Genomic DNA, 21,543 nt, shown 5'->3' with positions numbered 1-21,543 from the left:
CCAGCGTACTATAAATAGAACTCAGGATCTCCTGCACACGGGGCAAGCATTGTACACCAAGCTGTATCTCCAACCCCCATCTCTATCACACCATTCACTGGTAGAAACCTCCATGTTTATAAACAGTAGACTGTCCTTACCTACCTTATACATCCCTGTGGACTTGTCCAATAAGGCCAGTGAGAACTTGGTTCTCTGACAACCTCCTGTAGGCACCGTACCCCAGTGGGAATGTGACTTCTCTAACTGTCCCTTCATCCAGCTGCACAGTTCAGGTAATACTATGCGGACGCCACTCATGGAACCAGGCCTTCATTCCTGTATGTGGTGGTTTGATTCAGGTATTCCCCATAAAATTAAGTGTTCTGAATGCTAGGTTCCCAGCTAATGGAGATTTGGAAATTAATGCCTCCTGAAGAGAGTGTATTGTTGGGGACAGGCTTATGGGTGTTATAGCCAGTTTCCCCATGCCACTCTCCTATTGCTATTGTCCACCTTATGTTGGTCAGGGGTGATGTCCACCCTCTGCTCATGCCATCGTTTTCCCCTGCCATCCCATACCCTCAAGCCTGTAAGCCAATATAAACCTCTTTTTCCCACAAGCTGCTCCTGGTTGGGTGATTTCTTTTTTTTTTTTATTAATTTATTTATTTATTTGAGAGCGACAGACACAGAGAGAAAGACAGATAGAGGGAGAGTGAGAGAATGGGCGCGCCAGGGCTTCCAGCCTCTGCAAACGAACTCCAGACGCGTGCGCCCCCTTGTGCATCTGGCTAACGTGGGACCTGGGGAAGCGAGCCTCGAACCGGGGTCCTTAGGCTTCACAGGCAAGCGCTTAACCGCTAAACCATCTCTCTAGCCCTGGTTGGGTGATTTCTACCAGCAAAGCGAACCTGACTGCAACACTGTACAGCCTTGGTTTCTCATTTTTACTCTTGCCCAGGCTGACCTGAAGCTCTCCACACTCCTGTTGTTTCAACCTTCCAAATGCTGAAATTTATGATCATAAGCCATCACACCTGGTGGCAGACTTGATTTTTCTCATTATATTTATATTTATGTGCCTAGTTTTTACTAACCCAAGGTAACCAATTTCCAAGCACTCCAAAATCTCCACCTATATGGAACATTTTCCATGGACAGCAATTCCATGAGATTGGTATAAATCTGGCAGAGCCTCTATTGCCCATTCAAACCTGGACCACGCAGCTGTTGGCAGGAACTTTTCTCTACTGTTTAGGGCTCTGCCTTTGTCCTGTCTGGGTACTCTGTTTACTGAAATCCATATTTCCTCTTGTTTTATTCTTATTTTGATGACATGCTGGGAAAGGTACATGTTTAGTGTGTGTTTAATCTGTTGGAGGATCCCAGGTCCCCCTTCTTTTTGTGTCCCTACTGAAATAGTCAAAAAGGCTATATGCAACAAACATAGGCAACACATTATACTATCAGGAGAAAAACTCAAAGCACTTCCACTAAAACCAGGACCACCACATGTTTTCACTTTTGTTCAATATAATATTGAAAATCTTAGCTAGAGAATAAAAGAGAAACAAATAAAAGGGATGTAAAGAGGAAAGAAGGGGTGGAGGGATGGCTTACCAGTTAAGGCATTTGCCTGCAAAGCCAAAGGACCCAGGTTCAATTCCCCAGGACCCACGTTAGGCAGATGCACAAGGGGGCACATGTGTCTGGAGTTCGTTTGCAGTGGCCAGAGGCCCTAGCGCTGCTCCCTTTCTCTGCCAAATAAATAAATAAAACTTTTAAAAGAAATAGGAAAGAAAAAAAATCAAGGTATCTTTATTTGTAGATGATGTGATTTTCTATGTAACAGTCTCTAAAGACTCCATCAGAAAACTTTTATAAGTGGTCTGGAAAGATGACTCAGCAGTTAAAGGTACTTGCATACAAAGTTTGATGGTCTGAGTTGGATTCCTCAATACCCTCTTAAAGCCAGAAGCACAAAGTGGTGCATGTGTGTGGAGTTGGTTTGCAGTGGCAGAAGGCCTTGACACACCTGTACTCACTTGCTCTGTGTCTTTCTCTTTCTCTGCCTCTATCTCCAAATAAATTATTTATTTATTTTTTGTTTTTTGAGGTAGGGTTTCACTCTAGTCCAGGCTGACCTGGAATTCACTGTGTATTCTCAGGGTGGTCTTGAACTCATGGCAATCCTACCTCTGTCTCCCGGGTGCTGGGATTAAAGGCATGTGTCACCATGCCTGGCTAAAATATTTTTAAATATTTTATTTTTATTTATTTGACAGAGAAAGAGGGGAAGAGAGAGAATGGGCACTTGCCAGGGCCTCCAGCCCAGATGCTCCAGACACGTGCACCCCCTTTGTCCAGCTGGCTAATGTGGGTCCTGGGGAATCGAGCCTGGGTCCTTTGGCTTTGCAGACAAACGCCTTAACCACTAAGCCATCCTCCAGTCCATAAATAAAATTTTTTTTTTCTTTTTTTGGTTTTTTGAGGTAGGGTCTCACTCTAGCCCAGGCTGACCTGGAATAAACTCTGTAGTCTCAGGGTGGCCTTGAACTCACGGCGATCCTCCTACCTCCGCCTTAGAGCTTTCTTTTTTTAAAATATTTTATTTATTGCCGGGTGGCAAACGCCTTTAATCCCAGCACTTGGGAGGCGGAGGTAGGAGGATCGCCGTGAGTTCAAGGCCACCCTGAGACTACAGAGTTTATTCCAGGTCAGCCTGGGCTAGAGTGAGACCCTACCTCAAAAAACCAAAAAAAAGAAAAAAAAAAAAGAAAGCTCTAACTGGGCATGGTGGCGCACACTTTTCATGCCTGCACTTGGGAGGCAGAGGCAGGAGGATCGCTGTGAGTTCAAGGCCACCCTGAGACTACATAGTGAATTCCAGATGGTCAGTCTGGGCTACAGTGAAACCTTACTTCGAAAAATAGAAACAAACAAAATCGGTTAACAGGAAGGAAAGATTTATTTCAACTTACAATACCAGGTTACAGCCCATGATAGCAGGGAAGAGTTAGAGACCAGAGCTTGTGGCAGCTGGTTACATTTAGTCTACAGTAAGGAAGTGAAGAATAATGAATGTCCATGCTAAGCCAGCTCTCTACTTTTTTGTTCTTGAGGCAAGTCCAACAGACAGCCTTTTTTGTTATGAGAGAGAAAGAATATGAATTAGTGCTCTAAGCCATCTGGCCAGCTCTGTTTTTCTTTTTTCTTTTTCTTTTTTTCTTTCCTTCCTTCCTTCCTTCTTTCCTTCCTTCCTTCCTTCCTTCCTTCCTTCCTTCCTTCCTTCCTTCCTTCCCTCTTTCTTTCTCTCGTTCTTTCTTTCTTTCCTTCCTTCTTTCTTTCTCTCTCTCTCTCTCTCTCTCTCTCTCTCTCTCTCTTTCTTTCTTTCTTTCTTTCTTTTTTCTTTCTCAAGGCAGGGTCTCACTGTAGCCCAGGCTGACCCTGAATTCACTATGTAGTCTTGTAGTCTCAGGGTGTCCTCAAACTCATGGTGATCCTCCTACCTCTGCCTCCTGTATGCTGAGATTGAAGGTATGAGCTATCACACCTGGCCTATTTGTTTTGTAAAGTAGGGTTTCACTCTAGCTGAGACTGACCTAGAACTCACTCTGCAGACCCAGGCTGGCTTCTCTTTTCAGATGACAGTGACCTTTGGCATGACTGAAAAGGCACCAAAAAGCCAAGCTATACTCCTTGGCCATTAGGCACCAACCCCAGGTCTCGAGAAAGACACCTGGGATCTTGCTGTGTGGTCTACTGTACCCTAAGGGGTGCCTTTTGGTTACTATCTTGGGACACTCTCTCTCCCTCCTGATCTTCCACTGCAAGAAAGCCTCTAGGAAGACATCTTTCTCTGCAATTCTGCCTGGTCACAATATAAGCTGGGCAATGGGTCCAAATGTCCTGAGAATGTCCTTTTCATTTCCAAATTCTCACTGATTAAAAAAAAAAAAAAAAAACTTCTGCCAATGTACAGTCAAATGGTCTGAAATACCCTATTTTTCACTCTGTGTGCACGGGCTTCTCTCTCTGCTCTACCTGCTTTTCCAACTAGATGCTTGTAGCCACCTCACCCCAACAGCTCCTCCGCTTCCTCCAGCTCCCTCAGCCTCTCCTGACACCCTGCCTGGTAACAAAGCTTGATTTTTAGTCTCTGAAGTTGTAAATAAAATAGAAATTTACAATGGAAATGCATAACTTCTGAATAAATGAATGAATGAATATGTGAAGGGGAAAGGGTTGCTTAGAATCTGTGTGAAAAGTACACTTGAAGTGAATGTGTGTGAGGACGTGTGGGGCTCACAGCCCTAAGGCTACAGAATGATTTCTGTTCTGTGCAGTGCCATTTCATTGTGGGGGATGTTCTCCACCCAGCCCACTGTATGAAACAGCATAGCCAATTTTTACTGCTGAGTGTCCCCCAGAAGGAACACTAAAAGTAATTAACATCATAGGGGGAAAAAATTGCAAAAAATATAAAAAATAAAAATATATATAAAAAATATAAACTAAGATCTTAAAGAGTTGTAAAATGGCTCTTTCTTAGCTTCCCTGCCTTGCAGAGCCAAGGGGCTACAAGCACAGGGAATCTCAGGATCCTGGCCCCAGCATGATGATGAATGAATGCCAAGTTACTAGAAACAAAAAAATTTTTATAAGAAATTTGTAAATGTTTTACATTTACATTTTCTTTTCTTTTCTTTTTCTTTTTTTTTTTTTTTTTGGTTTTCTGAAGTAGGGTTTCACTCTAGTTCAGGCTCTCCTGGAATTCACTATGTAGTATCAGAGTGGCCTTGAACCCATGGCGATCCTCCTACCTACCTCTGCCTCCCAAGTGCTGGGATTAAAGGCGTGTGCCACCATGCCTGCCCCTGTTTTACATTTACTTTATCTTTCTATGCTTCTATGAAACTACTAACAGACAATAGCCTGAAGATTTTTTTTTTTTTTTTTTTTTTTTTTTCTGAGGTAGGGTCTCACTCTGGTCCAGGCTGACCTGGAATTAACTCTGTCATCTCAGGGTGGCCTTGAACTCATGGCAATCCTCCTACCTCCCGAGTGCTGGGATTAAAGGCGTGCGCCACCACACCCAGCTAGCCTCAAGATTTATATTTAAATTTAAAAGTACTCGATACTAAATTTGTTTAAAAATTTTTTCTAAAATTTCTAATAAAGTTCAAATCTGCTTTTATATTTTTAGAAATGTGTTTCAGGAAAGTTATAAGAAACAAAGTTCTAAAACCTATATGTTTATTCATCTGGAGTTTGTTTGCTGTGGCTGGAGGCCCTGCCAGGCCCATTCTCTCTCTATCTGCCTTTCTCTCTGTGTCTGTTGCTCTCAAATAAATAAATAAAAATAAACATTTTTTTTTAAAGTTATTTCAGGGAAAGGGGTAGGTCATGGATTAGCCTAATAATGATACCAAACTGACTGTATTTGCTGAATACAAAACTAATCAATAAAAAAATTAAAAATTAAAAAAGTTATTTCAAGAGGCCTTTTGAGGAAAAAAAATTGGTCATATTCAAAGTGTTATGGTAAGGACAATAAAACTTTTTGTTGGAAGCCAGGTATGGTGCTGCCCTTAATCCCAGCACTCAGGAGGCAGAGGTAGGAGGATTGCCGTAGGTTTAAGGTCACCCTGAGACTACAGAGTGAATTCCAGGTCAGCCTGAGCTAGAGTGAAACCCTACCTCAAAAAAAAAAAAAAAGTTTTTGTTGGTAGTTATGAGATAAACTGACTAAAGAAGATAAACTAGATAGAAAACTTTATATGTTGGATGCTAAATGTTTGATAAAAAAGATTGTTACAGAGTGGTTACATTGTTTGTAAAATAAAACTATGTAGAATACAGTATTTAGATAAAGATATGAGTAAACTTAAACAGAAGGTTAAAGACAAAGTATTTAATCAGATTAACAACTTCTTGAGATATTAAATGGCTCTTAGCCTAGGGTTTACATCAGAGTAACAAAGTATGGCCCTGACTAGTAGCAGGTTGCTATGGTATTCAGGTTGTAAACTTAACTTTAACTCATTGATGTTAATCTGGTCATAATAATGATCATGAAAAACTAAATTTAGAGTACCCAGCCAAATTAACTAGTTCCCTCTATTTGTCAACCTTTTAACTAAATCTTAAGATTAAAATTGACTTAATATTTAATTCTCTCCTAAGGTTATTATGTCTAAAACCCCGCCTCAAAAAAAGAATCTCACAGAGGAATTATTTATTCTTGTTTTCCCTATTTTATAAGGTAAATAGACCACATTTGAAACATTAAGCGTATTTATCTGTCACACACTTGAAAACTATTTACTTTATGGCGAACAGTAAAAGAAAATTCTAAACAAAATTATGTTGTGAGTTAAGATGTAATTTCTCAATTCCTCCAACAATCAGTCTTAATGCTTTAAATTTAACTTATATCATTACTGAACAAGTTTAACAAAGTCCCACAGACAGAATTATAAAGTTGGTTAAGGTTTGAATAGTTAAAGATTGTGTCATAAAATTTTGTGTATGTTAAGAGATTAAAAATATTTCTTTTTGGCTCAGCAGTTAAAGGTGCTTATTTACAAAGTAAAATGCACATAGTGAAACATACATTTGGAAATTGTTTGCAGTGACAAGTGACTCTGGCATGCCCATTCCCTCTCTTTTCCATGAGACTTGTCTCCATTTTTCATTAGATCATGTCAGTAAGTGCTAAATCTCCTCGAAAATATGTAGATAGATGGAAAATGGAATGTGAAAGGAATGGGATGATCCCTCTGTGCAATGCAGGTGTTTACTGTTACCTAAGGAATGGGATGATCCCTCTATGCAATGTACTATGACCTCCCTGTATCTCTTTGTTTGTAAATATTTTTGTGATTACATAGCATAGAATGTTTCTTGCCTCAGTTCCACCTACGTAACCTTGTGACTTCTTGTAATAGCGCCCCCCCTTGTTTAACAATATGTAATTTTGTGGTTTAACTCCCAATCCTGTTTTTACTATAAACATCATGTGGTTATTTCCAATAAAAGGTGATACTCCAAACACTCCAGGGCTGAGATCCCAAACTCTGGGATGCGGACCTGCTGCACCAGCTTTCTCCTTTTTCTTTCTTTTTACCCAATAAAACTTTGCCTCACATTCCATGAGTTGATGGTCTTATTTGTGTGACACCAGACCCTATAACATAAAAGTCTCCCAATTTTGCCAGATGTGGTGGCACACACCTTTAATTCCAGCACTCATGAGGCAGAGATAGAAGGATTGCTGTGAGTTCGAGGGCTACAGTGAAACCCTACCTCAAAAAACAAACAAACGTGTGTGTGTGTGTGTGTGTGTGTGTGTGTGTGTGTGTGTGTGAAGATATGAAAAATTTTATAAATTTTTTAAGCTTATCAGAATTGGGATACTTTTTTTTTTTTTTCCAGTAGGCTGTCACTCTAGCCCAGGCTGACCTGGAATGCACTATATAGCCTCAGGGTGGTCTCGAACTCATAGCAATCCTCCTACCTCTGCCTCCTGAGTGCGAGTGCTGGGATTAAAAGAATGCGCCACCATGCCTGGCACATGTCTTCATATGTAAGCCAAAAATATAACTACATGATGTAGATTTCTTATTTATTTTAAATTCTGTCAGCAGATCTTTTTTCATAGTTTACTCTCTGTAGCCTCATGTGTGCCTTAAATATATAAACTTTTGTTAATATCAGACTTTTCCAAATATCAAAATAATAGAACCAGGAATAGAAGGTAAGACCCTATTGCTGAAGACTCCACTTACTTGGGCTGCAAGACCACTGAGAAATCCTGCTGGAACTGAGCTGATAACCTCTTCCATGTAGACCAGCGGACAGAAACCTGGAAGAAGCCATTCTGCATGCAGTTCAATGGCAGAGAGAGAAATCACCAGTGAAGATACTCAACAATGGACACTGCAAATCTTATATTTTGCCAGCCAGGCCCAATGAGCCAACAGGTGCAATAGTGGCACATCTGTCATGATGGAAATCAACTGCCCTCTAATTGGACTGGAGGCCAATTACAAATACATCCCTGATACTGAAAACCTACAACAGGGGTAGTCATGAGCCCTACGGGTATAACATCTGCGGCTGTCTGGCTAAATGTATATACTATGCTCATCAAACTGCCCAGTAAGCACTTCTCTTAATGTTCATACCCATATATTAAGGCTGCTGTCACTTTTGGTAGAGAATCTTCTCTTTTCAGATGGCAGTGACCTTGGGATGACTAAGAAGGCATCATGGTGCTTGGAAGAAGTGACAGAGGAGTGCTCAGCACTGCAATATCTCTATCACACCTTCCAAGGCTCAGGGTCCATTGCGGAAGAGGTAGCAGAAAGAATGTAAGAGCCAAAGGAGGGGCAGGACTCCTTACAACGTGCTCCTCCAGATACAAAATGGCCTGGATATCCATGACCCCACAGTGCCTGACACTACCTACACAAGACCATCATAATAGGAGGAAAAGATCATGACATCAAAATAAAAGAGAGGCTGATTGAGATGGGGAGGGGATATGATGGAGAGTAGAGTTTCAAAGGGGGAAAGTGGGGGGAGGGAGGGCATTCCACGGGATATTGTTCACAATCATGGAAGTTGTTAATAAAAAATTAATTAGTTAAGCTGGCCATGGTGGTGCACACCTTTAATCCTAGCACTCGGGAGGCAGAGGTAGGAGGATCGCCATGAGTTCGAGGTCACCCTGAGACTACATAGTGAATTCCAGGTCAGCCTGAGCTAGAAGCCCTACATTAAAAAAAAAAAAAAAAAAGTGGATGGAGGAAATTTGCCACACAACACCCTGGAACTCCATGTTCAGTCTCTGCCTCTGTCTGTCTCTCTCTCCATAAATAAATAAATAATATTTGAAGGCACATCTCCATATGTGTCTCTTTTTGTTTTCCAAGGTAGGGTCTCACTCGCCACCACGCCCGCCTCCACGTGTGTCTGTATGAAATGTAATTAGGAGAAAGGCCAAAGGACAGAGCACTTACACTACAACACACACTATGTGTAAACACAGGACACGTGGATGGCACGCCTTTAACTTCTGGTGTGCATAATTATACATGGAAGGAAATGCCTGTTGTTGCCTGACAGTGGTAAAAACAGGTGTTGGGAGACACCAGGGAGAGGAGAGATCCTCAGGTCATACTTTTACAACCATGTATTTTTTTGACCAGGTTTTGACCCTACAAAAAAAAACAAAATGGGCCTAGAGAGATAGTTTAGCAGTTAAAGTCTTGTTGGGCGAAGCCAAAGGACCCATGTTTGATTTCCCCAGGGCCCACATAAGCCCGATGCATAAGGTGTCACACATGTCTGGAGTTCATTTGCAGTGGCTGGAAGCTCTGCTGTGCCCATCCTATCTTTATCTCCCTCCTCCTCTCTCTTTCTCTCTTTCAGATAATTCAATAAATAAAATATTTAAAAAAATAAAGTGGTGACGTGAATACTGAGGACAGAGGATCTAATATTCTGCAATATGATGTATAGATAACTTGAAAGTCTTCAATGAAATTGAAAAAATATACAAAATTCAACAAATATATTTTACATTAATGACTGAGGTGACACAAAGAATACAGCGACCCTAAAATTCAGAATCCACAGGTTGACAGGGATGGGTGGGAGAAATGATGGGCAGGAAGGAGGAGGAAGGATAGAGTGAGTCTGTGAACTGGCGCTGGCCTAGCCTGAAGAGAAATTCTGTATTCCTACCCATGTCACACCCCCTGTCTGACAGGGCTCAAATGTCGTTTTTGTTTTGTTTTGTTTGTTTGTTAGGTAGGGTTTCACTCTAGCGAATGAATTCTACTTTTTTTTTTTCTATTCAAGAAGCTTCTTACAGAGAAGTTGGGAGCACAAGCGAACAGAATGACCCCTTGTCTGCCACCAGGGGGCGATAGCCCAGAAACGCTTGTCCGAAAGTGATGCCAGTGAAGATGGTGTGGGGGCTAGAGAGATGGCTCAGCTGATAAGAAAGAGTGCTTCCTGGACAGTGCAGGTCGCCGATGGAGGGCTGAGATTGCCTGAGTTCCATTCCCCAGCTCCGACGTGAACCGCTGGACACGTCTGTAACCCAAATCCCTTTATTTGAGAGGGAGAGAGAGAGAGAGGATGGGGGGAGAGAGAGAGGGAACAGATAGAGAGAATGGGTGCTCCAGGGACTCTAGCCACTACAAACGAACTCCATCCATGCACCATCTTGTGCATCTGTCTTACATTGATACTGGGGAATTGAACCTGGGTCCTTAGGCTTCGCAGGCAAGTGCCTTAACTGCTAAGCCATCTCTCCAGCCCATCCCAATCCCTTTCTCAAGAAAGCATGCAGGTTGAGGTAGGAAGGGAGACACTGGATATTTTTTTTCCTCTGGGTTCCTCACATGCGTGCATCTGCATACAAGTGTGCATATACCATACACCCATGAAATGCTGGATGGAAAGACTCAGTTCTGTTTTAGGGAATCAGCAACTTAACAGATTTAACATTAGGTTTTGCACAAAAGGAAACAGGACAAATTCCAGTGCTTTCGTTTGGCTTCACAAACTGTACAAGCATCTCTCTCTTTAAAAAGAAAGAAAGAAAGAAAGAAAGAAAGAAAGAAAGAAAGAAAGAAAGAAAGAAAGAAAGAAAGAAGGCGAGTGAGCTGGGCATGGTAGCGAATGCCCTTAATCTTAGCATTCAGGAGGCAGAGGTAAGAGGATTGATGTAAGTTCAAGGCCAGCCTGAGACTACATAGTGAATTCCAGGTCACCCTGGGATAGAGCAAGATCCTACCTTGAAAAACCAAAACAAATAAACAAACAAGCAAGCAAAAAAGGCAGGGGGCTGGAGAAATGGCTTAGCAGTTAAGGCACTTGCCTACAAAGCCAAAGGACTCAGGTTTGATTCCCCAGGACCCACGTAAGCCAGATGCACAAGGGGGCACACATGTCTGGAGTTCATTTACAGAGGCTGGATGCCATGATGTACCCATTCTCTCTCTCTCTTTCTCTCTCTCATATAAAGATAAAATAAATAAATAAACACAGGGAGGGGAGAAATCACACCAGACAGCATTTCCAGGGGAACTGGACATGGTAGCTCCTGTCAGAAATCCCAGCACTGGGGAAGCTGAGGCAGCAAAAATGTTGTGAATTTGAGGCCAGCCTGGGCTACACAGTAAGATCTTATCTGAAAAGAAAATTCCAGGTGCTGGAATATGGCTCAGCCCTAATACTGGAAGCACTAGCCTAAGTCGAATCCTCAGCACTCATGTAAAAACCTGGTCAGAGCCGGGCGTGGTGGCGCACGCCTTTAATCCCAGCACTCACCCGGGAGGCAGAGGTAGGAGGATCACCGTGAGTTCAAGGTCACCCTGAAAATACATACTGAGTTCCAGGTTAGCCTGGACTAGACAGAGACCCTACCTTGTAAAAACAAAAACAAATAACTAAAATAAAAATGATAAATAAACAAAAACCTGGACAGGAGGAATATGTATGCTTGTAATCCCGGTGCTGAAGGGGCAGAGAAATTCTGGGGCTTGCTGGTCAGCCAGTGTGCCCAAAAACAGCAGCTCCAGGTTTGATGAGAGACTCTGTGTCAAGGAAATAAATCAGAAGAGTGATAGGACACTTGATGTTTTTCTCTGGCACCTATGTGTGTGTGCAAAGGGCATGTCTAAAACTAGTGTGATGGAAACCACCAAAAGACCTAAGAAAGTGTCTCCTAGTTCCCCATATGGCTGGAGACGAGGGGTACCTTATGTATGTCTCAATCCTGGCTTTATCAATTTCTTTTGTTTATTTTTTATTTATTTGAGAGTGACAGAGAGAGAAAGAGGTAGATAGACAGAGAACAAGAGCAACAGGGCCTCCAGCCACTGCAAATGAACTCCAGATGCATGTGCCACCTTGTCCATCTGGCTTACATAGGTCCTGGGGAATTGAGCCTCAAATCAGGGCCTTAGGCTTCACAGGCAAGTGCTTAACTGCTAAACCATCTCTCCAGCCCAATCCTGGCTTTATTGAAGCTGAAGGCACACAGAGACCTCTCGCTGTCCTCTGACAGGCAATTCCTTACTAGGGGCCAGAGCTGGGATTTTCCTGGCCAGAATTCCAGAGGACAGGCCTGCAGAGCTCTGACCTACTAAAGAGTCAAGAGAGGGTGCAGCAGAACTTTTCATGATAGAAATGAGATGTGGCAGTGTGGTGTTTCCCTTCCACAGGAATGGAAAAGCTGACAGAATTGCACATGCAGCAGGAGTGGGTGGGAACACTGTGGATTTTTCTTTTTTTGCCAGTACATTTGAAAATGTAAACAAAACGGAAAATCTGAGTCTTAGGAAATCTGAGTAGACCTAAGTCATTAAAGTGGCTTGAGATGAGTTGGAGAGGTCAGCAGAGCTGCAGATGCCTTGACCCCAGGCCAACTGCATTCTCCTGTGCTGGCCAGCTGAGCACATGCTGAGCTGATGACCCACGTGAGGCAGAGCCTGTGCTGACCCCCATGCAATCCAGCTGGGCCTGTGCTGATCAACTGCCCCATGTAGGCCAGAGAGCCATGATGATCAGTGTGGTTCACCCTGGCCTGGTCCTATCCTCGAGTGGACCTGGTGTCCACCAGCCCCACAAGGAACATAAGAGCAGAGCCAAGCCAAACAACCTTTGTATGCCTTCTTGCTGATCCTTGGAAATACCTCATGAGTATTCATTTTGTCTAACATCCATGCTTGCCCTAAGTCATTTTTGGCACAAGTTGACATCTTGCCCAGGACAACCCAATAGGTACTAGGATAATAGGAAGGAAAGGTGCAGAGATGGAACAGGCAACAGAAACATCAGGGTGGGATCTGGCTCTACTTCCCAGTCTATACCAAGTTGGGCTTGATGGTGCACACCTTTAATCTCAGCACTCAGCACTTGGGAGGCAGAGGGAGAAGTTCACCATGAGGTCAAGGGCAGCCTAGGACTACAGAGTGAGTTCCAGGTCAGCCTGGTTTAGAGTGAGACCCTACCTTGAAAAAAGAAAACACAAACAAACAAACAAGGGGTAGCATGTAAGGTGGGCAAAGGCTCGATCTGGATCTGTCTCAAGTGGCATCAGCAAGTTGTGTGGATATTTGTCATTGTCACAAGTGAGACCAGCCTGGTATTATACGACTAGGGCACTGGGCATCAGTCTGGACAGTTTTTTCTTTTTTATATTATTTATTTGTTTGTTTTTTCAAGGTAGGGTCTTGCTCTAGCCCAAGCTGACCTGGAATTCGTTTGGTAGTCTCAGGGTGGCCTTGACCTCATGGCAATCCTCCTACCTCTGCCTCCAGAGTGCTGGGATTAAAGGCATGTGCCACCATGCTCAGTTTAATTTCTGGTTTATTTATTTGTAAGGAGAGAGAATGAGAATGTGTACATCAGGGCCTATAGTTGCTTCAGTAGAACTCCAGATGCATGTAAGATCCTGTGCCTATGGCTTTATGTGGACTGTGGAGAACCGAATCTGGGTCTTTAAGCTTTGCAGGCAAGCACCTTAATCACTGAAACATATCTCCAGCCCTACAGTCTCTTCTTGATGCAAGATTTTGGGGTTCAGGAGGAATCTTTCAAAACTTAAAAACCCCAATATTAGTTCCTTATCGTATTTTTTTAATTATAGCAATTGTCATGATTAGAGAAGTAAATAACACATTTAAAAACCTCCTGGAGCCAAAGGATGCCAGAGTATTTATAAACACATGGGGTTGGAGAGGCTTGGTTGGAAGCATGGGGCTCAGGGGTGGGATTCCACCCAGGCCCACCCCTCCAGCTGTAACATGGGCAGAGAGAGCATCATGTAGCTTTAGGGCTCTCTGCCCAGAGGATCAGTTGAGAGACTTTGGAATGTATTTTTTTATATTTTATATTTATTTATTTATTTACTTGACAGAGAGAGAAAGAGAGAATGGGTGGGCCAGGGTCTCTAGCCACCGAAAATGAATTCCAGATGTGTGTGCCCTCTTATGGATCTGGCTAACGTGGGAATCAAACCTGGGTCCTTTGGCTTTGCAGGCAAATTAACTGCTAAGCCATCCCTCCAGCCCTCCTATTTTCCTTTTTGAGGTAGGGTCTCACTCTAGCCCAGGCTGACCTGGAATTCACTATGTAGTCTCAGGCTGACCTGGAACTCACAGCAATCCTACCACCTGTGCCTACTGAGTGCTGGAACTAAAGGACTGCACCATTTGCAAGCAGAGAGAGAGAGAATGGACACACCAGGGTCTCTAGCCTCTGAAAATGAACTCCAGATACATGTGCCACTTTGTGCATCCAGCTTTACATGTATACTGGGGAATTGAACCCTGGTCATTAGGCTTTGCAGGCAAGTGCCTTAACTGTTGAGCTATTTTTCCAGCCCCCTTTCTTATCCTATTTTTATCAAATAATTGATTAAAAAATGAACTCAAGAAGGATAAATTATTTTAATTATTATTACTATTATTATTTTTGGTTTTTTAAGGTAGGGTCTCACTCTAGCCCAGGCTGACCTGGAATTCACTATGGAGTCTCAGGGTGGCCTCGAACTCATGGCAATCCTCCTACCTCTGCCTCCCAAGTGCTGGGATTAAAGGCATGCACCACCACGCTCAGCTAGGAAGGATAAATTATGAATTATTTACTTTATTTAGGGAGAAATCACAAATTTTGGGGTTTATTTAAGGAAAATTGGGATCTAGGAAAAGTCTGGGGCAGTCACAAGCGTGGGGAAGGTAGAACCTAGGAGCTTATATGTAGGGAGATTTAGAAGAAACACGTACTTGTTTGGAAGGCACAGTATCCACCCTGAGCCTCCCCATGGAAGAAAGTTAAGAGCTAGTAGTGATGACCTAAGGAAGAATAGCAGAGGGAAAGTACTACAGCAGAGACTAGGAAATTCAGATGAGAAATGGGCTGTAAAGACAGTTACACCCACGGTTACTCCAAATTTAGAGAAATTACACAGGTAGCTGGCCCAGAGTGTAAAGGAAATACACACGTGGTAGATTCAGAGATCAGAAGAAAATCATACATTAAAGTGAGAAATTACTCCAAAGCATAAGACAGAGGCAAGCAGAAAACCACCCCAGCAAAGAAACAATACTCCCCCCTACCCAGCCAGGCTTGCACATCCAGACAGAAATGGCAAGGCAGAGAGAGGGCAGAGATCAGCACTGACAAGCCTTTTCAGTGGATTGAAAATGTGTTCATCATCAGAGTCAGGTACGGTTTGAAGAGTCAAAGGGGAAGCCATGCGTAGTGGCGCACACCTTTAATCCCAGCACTTGGGAGGCAGAGTTAGGAGGATCACCGTGAGTTTGAGGCCACCCTGAGAATACATAGTGAATTCCAGGTCAGCCTGAGCTAGAGTGAGACTCTACCTCGAAAAACAAAAAAGGAAAAAAAAAAAAAGTCAAAGGGGGCGCTGACCCAAACAAAACTAAGCTCGCCTAGACAGCGTGCTAGACTGTGGAGGCAGCAGGGGGCGCTGTAGCCATTGTGGCTGAAACTAGATTTGACGTGAGCCAAGGCCAGGTAAGCATCTTCTGGTTCTCTCTTTGGGCTCTTGTCCCTAACTGAAACTTCAAAGAAGCTAGCTTTCTCCCATGTCTCCTTCACTCTCAGCTCTCCATGATGGTCCTAGATGGAGGAGTTTTGTTTTTTTTTTTGTTGTTGTTTTTTCTGGCACTTGCAGTTGCCCTACCCTGGGCCTGAGGTCCTTATACTCACTGAGGTGGGAATGGGGACCCCTGGAGGACACCTCCTCCCCCAGCTGAGATCACAGTAATATGTGCACCACAGCATCATCTGGACCAGTGGGTATGATGAGGGACCTACAGGGACCCAGGTCCACTTCTTACACAAACGCTAGAAAACCACCCCAAAGACAGGCTCTCAATCTTTGCCATCTCAGGTAGATGTTTTGCCCTGTGTCACACTCAAAACCTGGTAAGAATGGAGCACACTCTCCAAAGGCCACTGTCTTCCACTGACACCAGGTACCAGGGTGGATATAGAAACCAGTGGTCCTTCACCACCAGGAGCTGTCCCTCTGTGGTCCTCTAGGGCACGATCAGAGATTGGTGCAGGACTTGCAGAGTGGTCACACATTTGGAGAAGAAAAAGATGGGCTATGTAGCTGGTGACAGGGAAAGGCAAAGGAGCTGGCGTGTGGAGGTGGCTTTTGGGAAGCTGGAGGAGCTGTGCTTCAGGACACAAATCTACCACCCAGCTCTACCTGGCCACAGGAAGTGGGTGGCTGCTGCTCTGGAGCTCCCAGGCTCTTTCCATACAGCCTGAGCATCAAGGCAACTCTGCTTGTCCCTGTTCTTCCTTGATGGCTCTTTGTCTTCACCTCTAGCCTAGTCGTAGGGCTAAATCTGTGTCCACATTCCGTATCTGGGGGCCCAATGGGTGATAGGCAGGACTAGCTTCTGTAGGACCTGCAGCTGAAGACACTGTATTTCAGGGGTCCTAAAAAGTGGGCTACTTGGCTCCCATGACTGTGTGGTTCAGGGAAAGTACTTGCTTCAGGTGAGGCAGGGAGGAAGTAGACAAGCCAGGTTTCTTGCATTGGCCAAGGTTAGATTCCTTCTCAGTTGGCACTTCCCTTAAGATATCTTCAGCAGGGCTGGTAATATGGCTCAGTGGATAAAATATGTGCCATGCAAGCATGAGTACCTGAGCTTGGAACCCCAGTACCTATGTAAAAAGCCAGAACCTGTGGTGGGCATTTGTAATCCCAGTCACCCCTACAGGCGAGAAGGGCGTAAGGGAAGCAGAAACAAGGATCTGCTGGATGCTTGATGGCCACCTAACCTGGTGAAAGCAGTGGAAGTAAGCAAAGTGAGACCCTGCCTCACAGGAGGTGAAAGGCAAGGACCAACACGTGAAAGCCAACCTCTGACTTGACAAGCAGCACACAGTGATATGCACACCCACATACATACACTTGAACTTACACAGAGATATCTTTAAGGCCATAGATGATGGGGGGCAGACAATCTCCTCTTCCCAAGAACTCAGGCCAGGCCTGAGTCATCTTAGCCCCACCCAAGAGCCTCAGGGTCTGAGGAAGAGCTTCCCCAATGGCTACTAGAAATAGGAATGACCTGGGTTGTCAACAGTCTCAATATTCTGAAGGACTTTGCATTTGGACCTCAGCTTGTGCACCTTATGCTGATCCTCCTCCATCTGTCTGTCCAGCTCCTAACCTGCTCACTGGGTGCTGGGTTCTGACCCCAGCAGTCTGGACCTTTGTCTACCTTCAGGTGTCCTCCTTTTGGTTTCCAGTGGGACTGCTCAGTAAAGTGGCTATAGCCAGAAGTGGAGTCACTTGTTCTAGCATGCCTCTCCATGGAGCTCTTTGCCGAGTAGTATCTGATTTGTGGCCTTGTGAGCAGGGACCCGGAAAGATGTGACAAGTTCTTGAGTAGAGGTGTGAATGGAGCTCCTGACAGGACCTGAACTTCCACTTTCCTTGCGGAGGGCAGTATGGTGATTAGAAGTGCAGGGCCTTGGCAGATCCAAGTCCTGGGACTGTGCTGCCATAGAACAAGAGGGACACAAGGCCTTGCTGGAAGGGGGCAGCTACAAAGGTTGGAGCATGTGATAAGGAGGTGAGAGGCTTCTTGTTTTGTTTTTTATTTTATTATATTTTATTATTTATTTGACAGAGAAAGAGGGAGAGGGAGAGAGAATGGGCGCACCAGGGCCTCCAGCCACTGCAAACGAACTCCAGACATGCATCCCCTTGTGCATCTGGCTAATGTGGGTCCTGGGGAATTGAACCAGGGTCCTTAAGCTTTGCAGGCAAATGCCCTAACTGCTAAGCCATCCCTTCAGCCCTTCTGTGTTTTTTTTAAAAATTATTTTTATTTATTTATACAGAGAGAGAGAGAGAGAGAGAGAATGGCATGCCAGGGCATCCAGCCCCTTCGAACAAACTCCAGATGCATGTGGCCCCCATTGAGCATCCGGCTTATGTGGGTTCTGGGGAGCTGGGGAATGAAACCTGGGTCCTTAGGCTTCGCAGGCAAATGCCTGAACCATTAAACCATCCCTCCAGCCCCTCTTGTGGTCTTTGGTGACAGCCCTGCTCCCATTCCTTCGTTTCTTTGGCTCAGAAACACTGGATGGGAACTAGAGCCTCCTGATGTCTACCTTACCTGATCTTCCTATGGTTTGGCAGCCCTTACACAGGGACAGCCTTCCTCCTGTCCCAAACTGGCAAAAAGCAATGGACAGAAGAGGTATCCAAGTAGGATAGCAGAGCTCTTATCCATGGCCCGCCCTGCCCAGTAGGGAGAGGATAGCCTTACCCTCAAGTCTGGGCAGCTGGCCAGGAATTGCTGTAGCCAGGAATTGGTGAGACCGGAGCCCCCAGCTCCAGCACAGGCTCATGGCATGGGCAAAGCCAGACCCTGGGGGAGAGTACTGGCTGATCTGCATTTTCACTTGGCTGGCTTTACACCATGATGGACAGCTTCTCCTGCATCCATATGGCTCTTCTGGAGTAGACTGGCAGATTGGCCATCCAGCTGTCCTCTTGACAGGTTCTTACTAGGTTGCCTAGACAAAATCAGTAAATCACTTGGCTGGGCTCTGAGTGGATTTTTATAGGATCGTTGCATTTACCTAGCCCTAACCGACCCTGTTCAGGTGCCAGTGAAGACAGGGCGAAACTTCCGGTGGGACATGGAAGGTTTGTCCGCTAGTTTGCCTTTAGGTATGCATAGTGAACCAGATTTTCACCAAACGAAGGCTTTTCTCCCCGATAGACGCTGGCCATTCCAAAGCTGCAGAAGCCCTGCAAAGGAACGTTTCGGTTCTGAAGTCCATTCCCTAGGTCTGCACTGGTGGGGCCTTCAAGGCAGCACGGCGTCCCCGACGGGCATCGCAAGAGCCCATCCTCGGGCCACAGCGCGCCGCCTACTTGAGATAGAGCGGCCGGTCCCGCTCCGGTGGGCTGTAGCCCGGCGAGGGTTAAGGGGGTGGGACGTGGGACGGCCCCGCCTCCGTCGCAGGGTCCGAGCGCGCACCGGGCGTGGGGCGGGTCCGAGCGGGCGGGCGGCGGAGGGCGCGACGCCGGGTGAGCGCAGCAGCTGCGGCGGCAGCGGCGGCGGCGGTGGCGCGGCCCGCGTGACCCTCTGTAGCGCTCCGTGCGCTCGCGAGCCCGCGCCCCGCCGCGCCGGCCCAGCCGCAGGATGCGCGCCCCGCCGCTGCTGCTGCTGCTGTTGGCCGTCTGCGCGCCACCGCCCGGCGCTGCCGCTGCTCCGACGCCACCCGGCTGGGAGCCGACCGCCGACGCGCCCTGGTGCCCGTACAAGGTGCTGCCCGAGGGCCCCGAGATGGGCGGCGGGCGCCTGTGCTTCCGCAGTCCCGCGCGCGGCTTCCACTGCCAGGCGCCGGGCTGCGTGACGCTGGCTTCGGCCGGGGACTCGCTGCGCGCCCACGTCCTGCGCAACCGCAGCGTGCTGCTGCAGTGGCGCCTGGCTCCGGCCGAAGCGCGCCGCGTGCGCGCCTTCGCGCTCAACTGCTCGTGGCGCGGCACCTACACACGTTTCCCGTGCGATCGCGTGCTGCTCGGCGCCTCCTGCCGCGACTACCTGCTGCCCGACGTGCACGACAGCGTGCGCTACCGTCTGTGCCTGCAGCCGCTGTCGCTGCCGCTGCGCGCCGAACCCGCCCGCAGCAGCGGCACGGGCCTCGCCGCCGCCGCTCCGGAGCCCGCTGAATGCGTGGAATTCACCGCCGAGCCGGCCGCTATGCAGGAGATCGTGGTGGCCATGACGGCAGTGGGCGGTTCCATCTGTGTCATGCTGGTGGTCATCTGCCTGTTGGTGGCCTACATCACCGAGAACCTCATGCACCCGACCTTCAGGCGGCCCAGCCTGCGCAGGCAGGCCTGAAGCTCTAAGCAGTCAGCCCGACAGCCCCAGTGAAACCTGAGTGCTGGAGACCCCAGGTCCTCTGCCTCATTCCCCTTCTTTTCCTCAAGCCCGCTCCCTCTTTAGGATTCCCATGGAGGGCCTGATGGAGACGAATAGGGAGCCGGCTAGCTCACGCGGGAACCTTGGCATCATCCCACGACCTTGCCAGCCCCAACGGGGCCTTTGCCTACCAGAATCAGGTCTGGACTGGCCTATGGTCCTGGGCTGGGGTGCCAGCCGTGCCCATGGGTCTTCCTGCTCTCCCGAGGCCTTAGGGACTGGCCAGGACATATGGTTCCTTCCAGCAAGAGCCACTGGCACCCAGGATCATCACCCTGAACTTCCATCCTGTGACAGGTTGTCAAAGGCCATGGTCACTGCTTGGTCACTTTGTGCTTTGCGGGTTGGGGGAGTGGTGTCTGGAGCCTATCCCTTCCCCAACACCTTACCCCAGTGGGCTTAGGTTAGCTTTGTGCCTTAGTATATCTCAGACCCACTGCAGGAGCCACCCATCATCCCTCTGCTTTCCACAGGGGTGTGTGGGCCTGAGAATGGCTGGCTTATGCATGCTACTGACCAGAGTCCCCCCTGAGGACAATCCGTTTTGGAGATTTTTCAGGAGCTTAGGGTGAGGGTACACGGGTCCTGTTGTGTCTTCCTATGTGGGTGCCTGAGAAGACGAGAGCCATGATGTAGCTCAGCAGGCTGGGCCCAGCGTCCACCTGCTGCATCCAGGGGTGAGTGCCTCCAATTAGGGAGGCTGACGATTCCCGCTTTTCCGTTTGCTTGTACTGCCTTGACGAGGACATTCTGTGCAGGGGAGTGGAGGGGGCAGGTGATTGGGAGAACAGCACCAGATCCTGAGGTCAGAAGGACAGCTGCCAGCCTTGCCTACCCAGACCCTCCTCTGTGGTCTGGATCCCAAGCCTCAACAAACACAGGAGACCTCAGTGGCCACAATGTGACCAACTGCACTATCCCCAGTCCTTCTCATGATAGGGGGTAAAGAACCCGGGATCTGACCCAGCAATGCTTCCCACACATCCACACGGACAGAGGCTGGCCTTGCCCTCCTTCTGGCAGACCTGGGCACCTGGCTGAGGTAACCTACCTAGTCACCTGATGTTGTTGGGCACCAGGAGGTGCCCAGCTGTCACTGAGCCCCAGCACTGACCACCGGACTTAACCTTGGCTAATCTGCCCGTCTACTCTCACCCTAGCAATCATGCTAACCCTGGGTCCTGGCTGGCAGCACCCATGCCCTACCTCTCTGTCTTTGCTCTGCCCGCTCCCTGCGAGGCGCCGCTCAGGTGCAAACCTGGTGCCAACGTCTAAATGTCCATCACTCTAAGACTATTAACACTGTCTTGTGTGTTTATTTGGGATGTTGGAGGGGAGGGTGTGGAAGTGAGGGAAAACAAAGTGGACCCAACTCACCCACTCCAAGGATCTCAAGCATTAGTCCAGTGGTTGGCCCTGAAATCTTTCCCATGGTGGTGGGGGCCGAGTGCAGAATACAGCTGAGTGCTGACCTTGCAATCCTGGCAGGAGGACAGGCAGAATGTTCATGGCCTGTCTACCTGCTGACCTTAGGAAAGGA

At 46.8% G+C, this 21,543-nt stretch overlaps 1 protein-coding gene across 1 annotated transcript; it reads left to right on the top strand.

Annotated features, from left to right (window-relative positions):
• Positions 1 to 19,217: 19,217 nt before the first annotated feature.
• Fndc10 (fibronectin type III domain containing 10) lies at positions 19,218 to 21,303 on the top strand. Its single transcript, XM_004657414.2, has one exon. The coding sequence runs from the start codon at positions 19,218 to 19,220 to the stop codon at positions 19,920 to 19,922; it is 705 nt and encodes a 234-aa protein (XP_004657471.2). The 3' UTR covers positions 19,923 to 21,303.
• The last annotated feature ends 240 nt before the right edge of the window (positions 21,304 to 21,543 follow it).

The sequence above is a fragment of the Jaculus jaculus genome, chromosome 5, assembly GCF_020740685.1.
Source record: "Jaculus jaculus isolate mJacJac1 chromosome 5, mJacJac1.mat.Y.cur, whole genome shotgun sequence".
NCBI lineage: Eukaryota > Metazoa > Chordata > Mammalia > Rodentia > Dipodidae > Jaculus > Jaculus jaculus.
Note: the sequence above shows the minus strand (reverse complement) of the source record. Positions and strands in the feature narration are given on the sequence as shown.

What these genes read in the sequence shown, in the direction of transcription:
- Fndc10 (XM_004657414.2), top strand. Translation starts at nt 19,218, where the DNA reads ATGCGCGCCCCGCCGCTGCTGCTGCTGCTGTTGGCCGTCTGCGCGCCA.